This window comes from Elaeis guineensis, chromosome 8 (assembly GCF_000442705.2).
Source record: "Elaeis guineensis isolate ETL-2024a chromosome 8, EG11, whole genome shotgun sequence".
NCBI lineage: Eukaryota > Viridiplantae > Streptophyta > Magnoliopsida > Arecales > Arecaceae > Elaeis > Elaeis guineensis.
Window position 1 is genome coordinate 13,961,099 of NC_026000.2, and position 15,754 is coordinate 13,976,852.

The 15,754-nt window shown below is 34.8% G+C and overlaps 1 protein-coding gene across 2 annotated transcripts; it reads right to left on the reverse strand.

Moving 5' to 3' along the window:
* Positions 1–1,386: 1,386 nt before the first annotated feature.
* On the reverse strand, positions 1,387–15,527 carry LOC105050189 (zinc finger CCCH domain-containing protein 3). 2 transcript variants are annotated; one of them, XM_010930112.4, is made up of 7 exons: positions 15,122–15,527; positions 14,691–14,857; positions 14,455–14,508; positions 8,178–8,294; positions 7,715–8,026; positions 2,220–2,468; positions 1,387–2,105 (listed from the first exon to the last, which is right to left on the reverse strand). In XM_010930112.4, the coding sequence occupies exons 1-7, from the start codon at positions 15,192–15,194 to the stop codon at positions 1,815–1,817; spliced, it is 1,263 nt and encodes a 420-aa protein (XP_010928414.1). In that variant the 5' UTR covers positions 15,195–15,527; the 3' UTR covers positions 1,387–1,814. The 2 variants fall into 2 exon arrangements, with proteins under 2 accessions (XP_010928414.1, XP_073098575.1); XM_073242474.1 differs by having other exon boundaries at positions 1,683–2,105; positions 14,691–14,854; positions 15,122–15,391.
* Positions 15,528–15,754: the final 227 nt, after the last annotated feature.

The following is a 15,754-nucleotide window of genomic DNA, read 5'->3' on the forward strand; positions in this document are numbered from 1 at the left end:
CAATATCCAGTCTGTGGATACATGCAAGTTGAGGTATTGATTATAAGGGATAACTGGCTCCAATACTGTGTTAAAATCCAGATCAAAATCTTAAATTGTTGGATAGATTGATAAGCATATGAGAGCAAATAGTGTCCCTAACGTCTCTGGTATGGGTTACTCAACAGATACAGGCATCTCTAGAGCGCATTACGTGATACATCAATAAGAGATAAGAGACATTTATGTAGAGAGAGATTTATGCGATATAGAGAGACCTCATGTGTACGTGCAATGCATGCGGTATACTTTTTTTCTGAGCAAGAATAGATGAGAAGTTTATTTATTTATTTATTTCTGTAACAACAAAGAATCGAGGTCCCCATTCTATTCTCAAAAACCAAATATAAGAAACAAAGACAGAGCATAAGGAAAGCTTAATGTCCCAATTCCATTATGGGTTTCAGTGCAAGCTAATCCAGCAACCAAATTTGGTAGCTTGATTCTCTTGTAGGATGCGACAGACTTGACAATGAGGAAGACGGTACAATAATATCCATAAATCAGGTTTTAGAAGTGATCAGGATGCATTAGGGTGTGAGTCTAGGGCTGTTTAGGAAGCCATATTTCCATAGATAGGAGAATAGCTTATATTTTTTTTGGTAGAGCGGAGTATAGCTTGTTTACCTACAACAATTGAGGGTGGCTCGACATGCAAGTCCTGTTAACCACAGACCTGATTTCTGGAATAAAATATCATATTGAAGATACAATATTACTGTGGCAAATCATTTTTAAAAGATTCTGGTATCATGCATCATAAGAAAATTATATTATTATAAAATTTTGAATTTTGATCTCATTGGAACCTTTACAATACTAAGAAGCATATAGGTTATATGGGTAAGTGATGTATCTTTATCTTCTTCCTTTTTTCTGTTTGATGCTAAGCATGAGGTTAATCCAAAGAGCTTCATAGAAGGTAAAAGATTGGTTAGAATCAACACATAACATGTTTCTCGACGTGTCATTGCCCTGTCGCCGAAGAGTGCGGAAAATTATTAATCAAAGTGTTTTTACAATTCATAATGATCTTTTAAAGAAAATTACTTACCAAACACAATCCCTATTCTTCTTTTGTTTTGGGGCAGAAATGTTTCAAAATGTTTCGATCACCCATATGTTTTCACATATGCCCTGTACACAGCATTTGCCACCGAATGACACAGGAGAACCCCAAACATGCCAATTTGAAGAAAAAGAAAGTTCCTTACCAGAAAAAAGAATGAGAAAACTTCTATGGAAAACAAGAAAAAGAAAAGTACTTAATGAAGTCATTGGGCCTCTGGCCCAATTTTCACTCAAAAAAAAGGACTGAAGAGTTCCATGAATCATGATAACACCATATCCACAACTGAGCATATCAAACTCCTTTTAATTCATATGTCCATGTAAATATGATAGAGATATGTTCCATCTGTGGTTTGTTTGAGAATTTACTTCTGTAGCAATGGTTGTTGAAAGTTCCATACACCATTATTTTGACAGACTAGCTATAACATAGTGTAGACAGAAATCACACTCATCCCTTCAGCAGTCTCAGATTTTTCTCAGAAGAAATAGACATCAATTTGTCAAATAATAGTAACTTGACTTAAATTCTTACCTCCATTTTATTCACCACAAAAGACCTATTGCCTCCTGCCAGAACACACTATATGAATCTTTGGACAACCCAACTCAGACCACACAGCCGCAGGCAAAAATGGTGCTACAGGAGGCAGAGATGTCAAAATTTCCATGGATGGAACTGATGTAAATATGAAAAGCTGATATCAATCGGAGTATTTTCCTGGAGACTCAGAATGAGCAGTATGGGATGGAGAAGCTTGTGTAGAAGGATTGCCATGATTATGGTCATTTGAGTCCTGGGGTTCATCACCTGTCTCATACTTCACATGCTGATCAGGCAACCTCACCGTTTTGGGGAAGAGAACAGGAGGGTCTGGAACAGATAATGCAGGCAAGGAGTAGTTGTAGTAACCCATGAATGGGTGATCAAATTTGCAAGTTGAACCATACTTGCAGCTCCCATACATACTGTAAAAGGTGCACACAGGCTGGCCCTTTGTGGTCAAATCATGATAACATGAGCCAAGAGAACAGTAGTCAGATACTTCCATCAAAGAAGATATTGACGTTGTAAAAAGTAATACAGTAAAAATAAGAATCCAACTTACTGGTCTTAGAGGAAGCCCAAGGGGTCCAATCGTGCAAATAGCTTCTTGGTTCCTCTCTTTTGGGTGATGGAACTTGCAAGAAGTTCCAAATTTGCAGCTCCCAGTTTTCATGTAATACTGGCACTCTGGCTGATCAGGTCTTTCAGGGAAATTTACTGGTGTACTGGAACCCAAAAGTGCAGGATGCTTGGGGTTGGAAATCTGATTAGGCCCAACAACATCGGTCGAAGGGACATGGTTTACACCACCCTGGTTTATGTCAGAAGTATGTTCAGTTAGAAAATGGAATATTAAAAGTCAGCTACATGAATAAGATACTGCAACAAAAAAATGAAAGGCATTAATGCTATTACACTATATTTCACATCTGTATGATCCATCTTTCACATCTAAATGAAATATAACCAAAAATTATGAAACTTTTCTTTTGTGAGCGAGCTGCAAGTTCAGAAGAAAAATTGATTTCCCATATTAGCAAAGAAATCTTAAAAGAGACACATCGAATCCATCCAATGCTGTATCATAGATTACTTGGCAGCCAAATCAATCCGACTGCCAACATAGATCCTACTGTTCTAGAATCTAAAATGCAATACAAGCAAGGCATTGATTCACTCCTTGCACAATATCCAACAGCTGCACCACCATATCCACAAGCCACATATGATGAATTAAATTCCAAAAGAAAAGCAGAAGGTAAATTGAAAGAGAGCATGGACACCCTAGCAATGAGGTAGACATCATTAGAAATGTCCCGAGCCCATGAAACATTCATAAAATATTCCCTTGTCTGTGAGATACTGGGATCTAGATAGATCGATCATTTGGGCTAGTAAAATCAGGTTGCAGATGGCAGTCATTGAAAACACAGAATAAATAAATAACATATGACAAATCATCTTGAGTGTTTTTGCAGGAAAAAATCACTTAATTCGTTTTTGCAAAAATGGGCCACTTAATCTTTTTTTCAGAAACATCCCATTTTGGGCTAGACCATTGTGCCCCCGCACGCTCAGATGTACACATTTAGCTCATAGATGTGTAAAATAACATGTTAACGCATCACACATTGCTAACAGATGCAAACATAAAACAATTGAATGTGCATACAGAAATGATCTTAACGTAGTTATAAGGACACGGATATGATAGTCTAGCAAATTTCAAAATGGACCATCTCTTTGAAAAAAAGAAAGAAAGAAAGTAAAAACAACACATTTACACTTAAAATGAAAATCAAGTAATTTTCTTGCTAAATTCCCAGTTAACTTTGTAGACAGGAATATAGAGAATATAAACCCTATAACTTTTCATGCATGGAGAGTATCTGGGTTTAATAGAAGGACCATGGAAAAGATGACAGATCATGTAGATAAAATTATGAGAGAAGCAGTAGCTGGCAGTGACAAAGAACGCTTCTCTTAATTGGTACAAATAGTGAAGATTTAAAAAGTTAAATAACAAATAGTAAAAGATTTAATATTTATCCTTGTAGTTTGTTATCATTATGGTAACTTCTCATTTTAATTTCAACGATGTTAAAATTGTGTTCTACTTTAATAAATCAGAAAGCCTCAACAGGACAAATTCCACCACCAACAAAAGTAAACTTGGCCATCAAATTGAGAAAAGTATGAGGTAACCCAGAAAATATCTTATCACATCACTCAGTTCTCTGCCAAAGAACTGTTGAGCAAAGTAGCACATATTTTGCAAAGGAAGCTTCTGTATCACAAAATTTCAATAGCATCTTGATCCTGTGATGACCACTCCCCTTCAGAACCATTATTTACTGCACTAATAGAATATAAAGACCATTATATGCCAATCCAGCATTTAACTGGATTTTTTTGCAATAAAATAATGACAATTGTCATGGCGCCATTATAGTGCAAATTAACAAGAAAGCAAGTGTCATTTAATTATATCACTGTTCACATAAGAAAATATTGTTATTTGAATTGATGTTAAAATTTGAATTTAAGAAGATTATTTTAATCAGATGAACATTAAAATGGTCAAATAACAACAATTATTCCCAGCATTTAATAGTCCATGAAGCATGGACATATATATGGAATTCCATGATACACACACACACACACACACATATACATATATATATATATATACACACACATACACATATACATATATATATATACATATACATATACAAATATATATACATATATATATATATATATATATATATATACATATATATATAGATATACATATATATATACATATACATATATATATATATATACACACACACACACATATATATATATAAATGCATATGAAATCAATTAGGCTTTTGCCTAATCTTTTCACAAAATGATATGCACATATATACATACATATATGTATCTACATATACATATAAAATCATCCACAGACATGGTGGATTAACATAATAACATAGTCCATAATAGAACAACATCAACATCAAAAATTCTAAAATTATCCACCATCTCGATTGATAAAAATTTAGCATTTATCAAAAAACGAATAATCTCCAAATGAATCAGAAAAAAATGAATATTAAGTATGTATCTTGAACCACTTTTCCATCTTATATACTTAAATAACTATCAACATATATGTTAGTTATATTCATTATCGTATCAAATAAATAACAAACATGGCCGCATCTTGCAATTCAACGTATTCTTGTATTTTAAATAATAAGCATTAAGACACAAATATATCTATGTTAAAAATGGGTAAGAATAAAGATGGAAGGAATTATAATAATTTACAAAAAAAAGCTCTTCAACAAGCTTGTGAAAAGGAACCTCATGGCATCACAACAGAGCAACTACTGAGCAAGCAAAACAGCAAAACCTACATAAAAACAAATGCAAGAAGATATTCCTTCGCATCTTTTACAACTCTATAATAATAACAATATTTTTTAAGCATTTGGAAAAAGACATGTAATTCACGATGCTAGCATATTTTCTTTTGATTTGATGCTAAGGCTCGCAGGTTATAAACAAAAATAGTAAAGGAAAAATATTAAAAATCATGATTTATAATAGTAACCATTTTTTAGGACTCTAAGGCATCATGTAGTTTTCTTTTTTTATTTTTTTTATTACATCATTTTTGGCATGCTCAAGAATTGAGATGATCTTTTAGCATATGAAAACATACAGGTAATATTGTCATGGTTACATGAGCTAATCAATTACTGATAAGGCAGCAACAACATCAAAAAATGCACTCACCAATTGTATACAAGATGAACAACTTAATAAAAAATATTTCACTTTAACAAATATTATATTGCAACGTTATCCTTGTTTCCTGGTGCTGCTGTAGCATATTGCTGATAAGCTTCTTACTCCGACTCTGACAGTCTCATGTCCATGTCCATGCAATACTAACCATCCGACTGTCTAATGTCATATTTGACTCATCTATTTACTGATTATCAAGGTAGTTGTCTCCTGTGCTCAAGCTACACCTAGCAGGCTAACTCGCAGATTTCCCAGTCTTCAACATAGATAACAATACTTATCTCAGGCTTGCCAACACTTTGGCATGTACGTTCTCTCGTGATCATCAGACATCCATTCAATCATGTTATTTGCATCAAGTAATAGATCTTCTACATTAGCTCTTATTTGTTTTCCTATCATAAGATACTCACGACTCTTAAGCCAACAAACTCTTTCACCTACATCATACTCTCACATGTTAGCATTACTCAAATCCTAATCTCAAAATCTTGCAGTAAGACTTAACTGCCATCATTCCTTGTATGATTGGTTACATGATTTCTCTACTGTCACCATTTTTTGATTGTATATTCACAAGATCATCTGCATATGATGTGGAACTTTCATTTCTACCGTTTTAGTCAATCCTGATGGTTAATTTCACTAGTTAGATTGTTCTGTTGCCATTTGACTTCATCAAGAAGTACATTCTGTCAAGGTCACTATTCGAGGGGTTCCACCTGTATTGTTGCTTTGACCTCCTATGAAGGCTGGACCATGTTACAGTGCATTTTACCAGATTTCATATTTATCTTGCACCACCTCCACGATTCAAAATCAGGCTTCATGTAGCTCTCTACTGCAATTAGACATATAATATTATAATGCACATGAGTCATTATCTTGGTTTTATTTATTATTATATGTAGACCTATAATACTAGAGAAGCAAATGTTAGGATGTACTTGGGCAAGCCATTTTGCAAATTGATGTAATATAAGAAACATGGATGATTCAAAAAAAATGGACCTTTTCTTACTTTATACTAGTCCTCAAATGATATGTTTCATGCCATTCTTTTCCACTTGCAGATGGAAGTTCTAGGATAATATCAAATATCTTTTTATAGTTCCACAAACCAGTAAGAGACCTAACCACCATCAAAGATCTTCTTTCCATTTAATGCAATTATCTCAATAAGTCTAGGGAGGTATCAAGTCACCAAAATCAATTTCACAAGCTTTCAAATATTTCAGTAAACTTCAGATAGCATGTTCACAATATCGATATTGTCTGTCTGTAGCTCATGTATGTAGTCTCGGCAAAGTTCAGCTTCAAAACACTGTAACTATTTGAAGATTGGATCAATTAAACATCAAATACATGATTTTGTGAAAGTGTTTTGCATTCTCATTTGACAATTATAGGCATTTGGCATCTTCTCAACAAATATAATCTATATCTTCACATAACAAGCAAGAGAGTAACAATCTAGACATTAGTGTTGTCAACAGTACATACTATTAACACATGATATGACAACAAACCTTCAATCAAGGTTCGCCATCTCGATATTGAATCCCGTACTAATACCATCCTCTTATAGTATCAGTATGCAGTTCAGTATGATGCAAGACAACGTACCGAGTGTTGGTACAGTATGAGACAACGTACCAATACGAGATTGGTATGGTACAGTATGCCCCATAATGGACAGTATGAGGCAGTATGGCGGACCATGCCTTCAATATTAGGAAGTCTAAAATTTGGTAGGCTTTATCTTTTCAACAAGCAATCAAAATAAGTTCAGATGTTCAGTGTAAGTCAACACCTAAAACACATGACCACAGCTATAAGTGCATCTAAAGGGCTCAGTAAAGGAAATGAAATTAGAATCATATAGTAACACCTTCATATTGCCATTCTATATAAAATTCAATTTCCAAACTGTTTTATGTATCATAACATGATAAGATGATGCATGCATCATCATACAAAATAAAATGGTGAGACAATGTATATGCATTCACAGACTGAAGCATTATCAGCACGCATGAGGTTAGACAAGCATTTCAACTAGCATCAGTTTAAACAATGATCAATGAGTTTCGATCTGTATTGAGATGAAGTACAATGCCTAACATATCACTGAACCATGTAAATTTTTTGCAAAGAAAAATACCGAAGCAACAAAAACAGTATCAACCATTCATGCAATCTAACAAAGTTTCAGCTTTCCAATATTAAATAACAGATGCTAACCATGTACATGCTCCATCCATGTTGTACAGGCATAGTGCCTTGGGTGAGTGGAAGAACAAGAGACATGTAAGGGAGGCCTTGCATACGTGGATTAGACGTGCAAGCGATTGTTGACAAAGACCATGCTGAAAGTCCAGCAACTAAAGGCTGTCCAGATGGAGTTGCTACAGAAGATCCCGTAGATCCATTGGTTGAGGGTCCTGTTACAGGTAACATGGCTGCATGGTGGGTAGGCTGGGGATGATTGAACTTGCAAGCAATTCCAAATTTACAGAGTCCAGTTTTCATGTAATAGGGACAGGACTTTTCTTCCTGAAATACCAGAATAACAATGAATATAAATATCTCACCAACGAACTCTTGGAAAAAATAATCATGATATATGAGATCATGAAGCAATTTTTGAAATGTTGGAGAAGATGATATTCAAGCTGCATGAGGGAAATAGAAAAGAAGCAGATACCTTCCGCATTGGTAAACCCAGAAAATTCAGCTGAACTGGCCGTGCTTCATGCTTGTCTCGTGGATGATGATATTTACAGGTTGCTCCAAACTTACAAGTACCAGTCTTTAGGAAAAACTGCAACCATAATGTGAAACAGGATCAGAGTTTACTATAAATGTGCAAGCCTTAGAGCATATTTGGTCCCATCATTTAGGAAACAAGCACAGAACGATAAATTAAATTGATTCAGCAAAACATATCTGTTGCCTGACTCAACTAGCATCAACATATGGTTTCTTTGAAAATACTCACGAGGAAAAAAAAAAAAAAACTGCCAGAACAAAATGAAAAGGTACCTGATCATATGTGCATAGAGAGAGAAGCCAAAATACTTTCAGCACTAACCAGCCCTGACCATTTTCACAATTACCCTTCTAAAATGAAAATGCAGACACCTATGATGTCTATATTGCCTAGAAACAAGAAATCATGTGCTTGGTCTCTTATTCATGCATCAAAGGGACACACATGCAAGAAACATGGTGAGAAATGGGCAAGGGTTGGCAAGAGAATCATGGTTAGACATATGCAAGGATTGGTTCGGTTTTAAATGTGAAAAAAAAATATTATACCTAGTTGGAGCAACAAGCAAACAAGAATTTCTGCATTCAATGAAATGAGAGATAACGAAGAAGCTAATATTAACAAAACAGTTAATATCAGCTATTTCAAATGTCAGGTTTTAATCAATACTAGCAATCAAGCACATGCAATGCATGTTTTAGGAAAACTAATAAAAAGTAATGATTATAAAAAATAAATAGATCTTTTTTTTTTAAAAGCCAAGTTGCTTATTTTTATCCAAATCTGATTTTTATTATTAAAATTTAAAATCTTATATATTCTTGAGTTTGTTTCATAAATAAGGTGGCTGTTAGGAAAGATATTTGTTTGACAATTGGATTAGAGGAAAATTTAAAAAAAAAAAAAAAAAGAAAACCTACTCTTAGCTGTTAATTTTCCATTTATATCCTTTTAAAATATCATCTTTTAGTAAGTTTTATTAATTAAATTTAATGGTATTTTTGTCCTATTTTAATCAACTAAATCTTTTTGGCATATTCCTCCCTAACAAGATTTCAAATACCGTTGGAACGGGATGGTACAAAGTACAAATAGTATCATACAGTTCCACCAGGTTTCTGGTGTTGGCGCAGAGTGTGTAGGCACGTGATGTGGTCCCTATCAAAAGTCGGTCCCAATGCCATACTGTTTCAGCAAAAACTGGTACAAGGTTTGGCATCAGTATTTGAAATCTTGCTCTCTAATTTCATAATCATACGGAAAACTTGTGAATTAGTGTATGATGACGGAGATGAATGCTCATCCAAAAGGTTCACTAGACTCATTTGGATCACAATGGCCATCTAGGATAGCTCTGAATAGGGTTTTGGAACAAGAACTGCTGCATCTAAGAAAACCCAGTCGCATACTTCAACTTTTGGAGGCGATTATTTCCTCATCCAACATCCATTTTTGGTGTATCAGATGCCAAAACAAAACTCTTGACTGGTACTACTATGATGCATCCACCCCTAAATGGTTTGATGCATCTAGTAATCGGAGGATATGATAATATTTGGGCCTCAAATCAAGCTGATCAAAGTAAAAAATTTTCCTTTCAGGAAAGATTTTAACCGAACAAAACTCTTAATCTGAGACAAAGTGCTTAGAAACAAAGTTGATGTAGGAGCTAATATCTAGCTCCAGGAGAATTTTAACATTTTTATGATTGTTTCCACTAGTCACAACTATTTTAGAAAAGTCATAATCTCTTCCAACAAGAAGAAGGATCCTATCCAAATTCTGGAACTTTATAGATAGAGGCATTATAATCAAGCGATGGAGGAACAACTAAAAGAAAAAGGGACCTAGAACACTATTTTTAAAGTTCTTCCTTTATTATTTTGTTTTATAGATTCAAGTTGAGCATGTTTAGAAAATTACTTCTTCTCCTCGATGGAATCAAGTTGCTATCAGATCTTGGGATCCTAACGTTGTGGAGCCCTAGTTAATAGTCCAAAATCATGAATTGTACAAGCAAAGAAGAGAAAAATTTTCCGTATTCGAAGTACATCAATGGACAAATGAGGATGATGGCTTCTACCTCGAGGGATGATGATGTGAAAACTCGCCTCACTGAACTGGAGAAGCAAATTGCACAACTCACCAAGCTCATGTCTCAACTGATATCTTCGGCTTTAACACTGGCAACTTCTGCCGCAAAACCATCCCAACATCTAGGGATAATGACCGGACAATCAGCAAAGAAGATCAACCCACAAGAACTCAAAATCCGACTTCAGCCTTTTAAAGTTGAAGTGCGAATTGAGATACCCGTGTGATGGATCTATTGATGCAACGATGGTGGATAACTAGATAGATCAATTAGAAACTTATTTTACTATTTATAGATACATAGTGCCCAAAAAGTTGCTTTTGCCTATTCGAAGCTGTTCAACAATGCTCTTACTTGGTGGAATTCCTATATAAGAAACAATGATGTTTCTAATATGACAACGAGGAAATTCAAAAATTTAACCAAGAGAAAGTTTTAACCTATCAACTATAAACAAGATTGGTGGATCAATTGGCAATACCTTCAATAAAAATTATAAGCAATTTATCCAGGACTATACCACCAAGTTCCACAAGCAAGCTATCTCCTTAAAGATCTTTAAAAATAATTTATGAAGTACATTCAAAAGCATCCAAGAGAGCATCCAGAAGGAGTTGAAACTTTTCAAAATTGAAAGCATCAGTGAAGTTAGTGTGAAAGCCATGGGGATCAAGGAGAAAATAGAATGATGGAAGGCACAAAACCAACAAATTGAAGAACCGGAGTGAAAGTAACAAGAATTTCCAAAAGTGAGGGCGAGATGATTTTTAGTGAAAGATGATGGCACTAAAGAAAGGACTATTTTGCAAAAGTAGGGCCAATTTTGCTTGTAAGCTTTTATGGTAAGATCTTCAAAAGGAAAATCTTAGACGATTTGATAAATTATGTCTTATACATATACAATACAATTGAGGCATGGTATTGCATCAACCACAATGACCTTAAACTTATGAGCCATGTTATGAAGGTAATGCAGAGGATATTGCATCAAAGATAAACATAACAACAATTTCGAGAACCAATCAAGTGAGATTAAGGTAGAAGTGTACAGAAGAAATATATTGAAATTATTTAGGATATATATGATGGGGGGTAACAAGTGTTGAGAGTAGTAAAGAAAAGTGAACTTCCAATTCTGATAGTCCAACACTGAGGGTTAGCACCGAACCACATCTCTTTACCCTAAATATAGGTAAAACTTGGTGCTAATATATAGGAAGAGCTGCCATGCATATATTCTTTTTTGCAAATAATATAGCATAACATAAAAAAAGAAAAGAGTAGTGTTGCATGCAAAGACAGAATTATGAAGAAAAAATGGGCAATAAAAGCACTAAACAATAACAACAGCATTACAACAAAATACCCAGATACATTAGTGGAAAAAGAAATGAAAACGAATCCCACTAAATATTGATGGCTATGGGAGCGGTTTTGCAATCATTTTCACTATATGAATCTGGTATATAAAAGATCAAAGAGAAATATGATAGATCTAATTGAATTGAACCAAGTGGGTAAAGTGATCAGGTGCTTCTAGGATGTTATGCAATTAATGAATGTCTTTGAAACTTATAAGGCTCAAAAAGCTATATGATTAAGAAAGATGATCCTGAAAAGCAATCTAAACACATAGAGTAACGCAACAATCTTGACATGATGTGTGGTAAAATTAGCAAGCGCATGATAAGGAATACATATATCAAGGGAAGTATATGGGTCACAAGACTTAAAAGTAAATTGGTCATATCATAGCAATGGTAGCATGGGAATTTAAATGACATTTATATTGATCACCCAAACATCCTAGTATTGATTGTGATAGTTTAAACAACCACACTAGGTATGGACGCACTATTATAGGTTGAGAATGTGTCCTGGACCTTATATATCATTCCTCATTTAGTATTCATTGATTTATGAGAGGAGATAAATTATGCTTAAACATGCCAACAGAACTTAGACCAACTGTAGGCACCCCTCTCCTCAATAGAGAGGCTCCATGCTCGATCCTAGATAGTGGCATCTTCACTATATTTCTCAAAAAGGAAAAAGTAAAGTTCAAACACAAAGACTTTGTTAGTGGGTCTTTAGTGAACTTAATGTTTAATTGACTAAATTCAAGGTATTTCTATAAAAGATATTTTTGCCTAAAGTTCATATAGCACTAGTTGGACAGTATGATTATGATACCAAGCAGATATCAAAGTTTTGCTAAATGGAATGTTGATCAAATATAGAAATATGCCCCAACTTGAGAGATATGATTAATCCAAAGATCATGGAAAATTGTGCAACAAACGTACTTGCAGTACAAAATCTTCCATTTTTGCTCATGCAATTAATTTATTATGTGCCAAGGAAAACTAGTCATTACTATACAAAAAGTTGGTAGCTGGAGGGTTGAATTTTTCTTGTTGACTTATATCAACATCTTACTGATTAAGAATAATGTGGAAACACTTTGACAAGAAGCGTTCAATTTTGAGAAAGAGATTGGACCAATGAAAGTTTAATTTTAATGCTTGAAATGAGAATACACTCATGTACAACATGCTGTATAATAGTATATTTGTGATCATTCATCAATGAGATCTGCTCAAGGCTTGAGGTGATTCCTTAGACCATATTCATTTAAGTAAAAAAAAAAAAAAGCGTGTCCAATTGCACAAGGCTCTCAAATCTCAACACTAGGGGAAAGGATAAAGGTGGGGGGGTGGGTGGGGGGAGGGTCAAATGTACATGGTCTTTCAACCATGTCCAATTGAGTGAAAATCCATATATGACCACATGTCATCTGTGCTTAGCATATTTTTGTGCTTTTTGAGGTGATAACATGAATGCCTAGTAGCTATTCTAGGCAACAATAGTTCAAATCACGGGTTTAATCACAAAATTACTATATCATATCAAGTGCCTTCTTTGGAATTGAAAGCATAATAAACACCGTGATGTACTTTGCATGATAGCATGTTGGTTGTTAGTTGTTACATAATGAAAAAATGGAGTATATTAGCTGCAAAATAAGACACTTATCCTACAAAGGATTTTGAAAGTTTTATTAACTCAGTATGATTTTTAATTCCCTGATAGTGCTGATGTGATACTTGTTGGTGGTTTGTAGTGCAGAGCCGTTATAGCTTGATGGATCAAAAATTGCGTGACATACCATTCCATATTGTTTGACTCACAGAACCATTTAGGATTATTGATCACTAAAAAGTGGTTAATTTAGGTAATAAATTGTTTCATCCAGCACCAGGCACAACATGAATTGGTATGCTTATCACTGGCTTGCTTACAACCCTGATGAAGTACTTTAATTCTTGGGGCAAACTCTCCGTTCCTCAGTGCATATCTTCCAGAAAAAAGGTTCTTGGGACATATGCCAAAAACCATATGCTTGCCATCTCATCTGACACATGCATTATTTTGATCTTCATCTTCTTTTTTATGTTATTAGCAAGACCCTCTTTGTTGTTTAGTTCTTGCATCTTAGAATGTTCTTCATTTCTTTTTCAAATTCTTCTGGTTATTGATTCTTTTAAACAAAATAAAAATCAGCAAGTTGTGCCAGATTTTACAACAATAAAAAGTTTCTAGAACTTTATCACAATTATATAAGCTCAAATATATTTACATTACCATAACCATCTTGGAAAATTATCTTTAATAAATGAAAAAAAATACAAGTTGATCACTTTTAACAAATTGGCATGATTGAGAGTTTATGTCCACTATTAGAAATATAAGGATTAGTATTTAAGAATAGAGATTATTTTATTGCTCAGGTCATCTCTTGAGTGTTAACTTATATTAGCAATGCAAAACAAGCAATCAAATTTCAGTCATGTCGCATTTTCTTATTTTGTTCTCCTCGTTACATTCTTCCTATTTATGCCATTCTCTGGAATGATCATAACGTGTTTCTCTTTGGAATTTATTGTGCCGTGTAACTAAGACAACAGTTGTTGGCTCCGGTTATAGTTTTGGTTATGAGCTCAATTTCCATAATCAATTAATTTCCTAACCAAATAAAATCAGTAAATTGTCAATCTGAACACTGCTTAAATTTAGTAGGAAAACTGAACTAGCTATAGGCGAAGTTAAACATACCTGGCAATCAGGTTGACCATCTCTCTCAGGGAGTTCACCACTATATAGAGTCCCCTACAAAAATTGATACAATTTTATCAAGTTGATCACTTAAACACCTCAACAGAAAAATACTAAACACAAATTTTTTTATTAACTTAAGATGACAACAAAAGCACAGGATTAAAGCATTTCAGCACAATTAACAACACAAAAACAATTCTTGGCAGCAATCATATCACTCTTACTACTCTCACCTGCCCAATGTAAGTAGGATGATTGTATCTGCAATTACTCCCATAGCCGCAATACCCTGTCCTCAGATAGTATATGCAGTTAGGCTCACCAGGGCGATCGGGATACAGATTCGGGAAAGCCCCGGCTCCCCCCTTGCAATCCTCGACCTTTAACTGCCACATGGCTTCTGCAACCAAAAACCAACCTAATTTTACTCCACAACCATTACAAACTCTGCCAGGAACCGGTTGTCAGCTTTCTTTATCCAACAAAGTTCTTCCTTTTTCAAGAAACAGGACAAGATGATGCAATAAAACAGTTTAACATGGGGGTTGCTCCTCGTATCGACCAAAAACGTGAAGATGGAGCACCAAATCCACGATTGAAGGCATGTAATTAACGAAGAGAGAAGAAAAGGAGCAAAAACGGATCCAACCAAAATAGATACTACCTTCAAGGTTATCCGTACAAGCATCGGAGGAATTGGCAACGGCATTGCTCTGGACCGGCCGGGTATCCGGCATCCCTCCAGGCGATGCAATCAAACCCTATTATTATTATCTCCGTAAGAAACCAATTACTTCGTCAAAACAACGCCCTTTCAACTAGGGAAATCTCCTCAGCGATCGACCCTCGATTCATCACAGACGGAGTCGGAGATTTGCGAGTTTGGCAAGAGGAACTCCCGTTCCTGTGGGATCTCACGGCGAATCTGCGGGTTGCCACCACCGACTTGGGTCCGAAAACCGTCGAATGTGGGGAAGGAAGGACCAGATTAGCTTCCCGACAAATTTTTAGATCTTCGTGGATCGATCGATCGATCTCCCTATCTTTCCCTTTTCTAAATTGTCCTTTTTTCCCCCAACGAATTCAACACGAGAATTTTGAAAGACAAGGGCTTTGCTACGTTTTCGAATATTTATAAGTTATTTGAAAGTGAGAGTTTTCTTTAATAAAGTAAAAATTAAAGTAGATTAGATGCTAAAGTGGCATTAACCTGGAGTTATAGTGGTTGGCGATATAATTTCTTAATTAATTGTCGAGAGAGAGAATTGGTACGATAAATTGCTTAAAAACGGGGAAG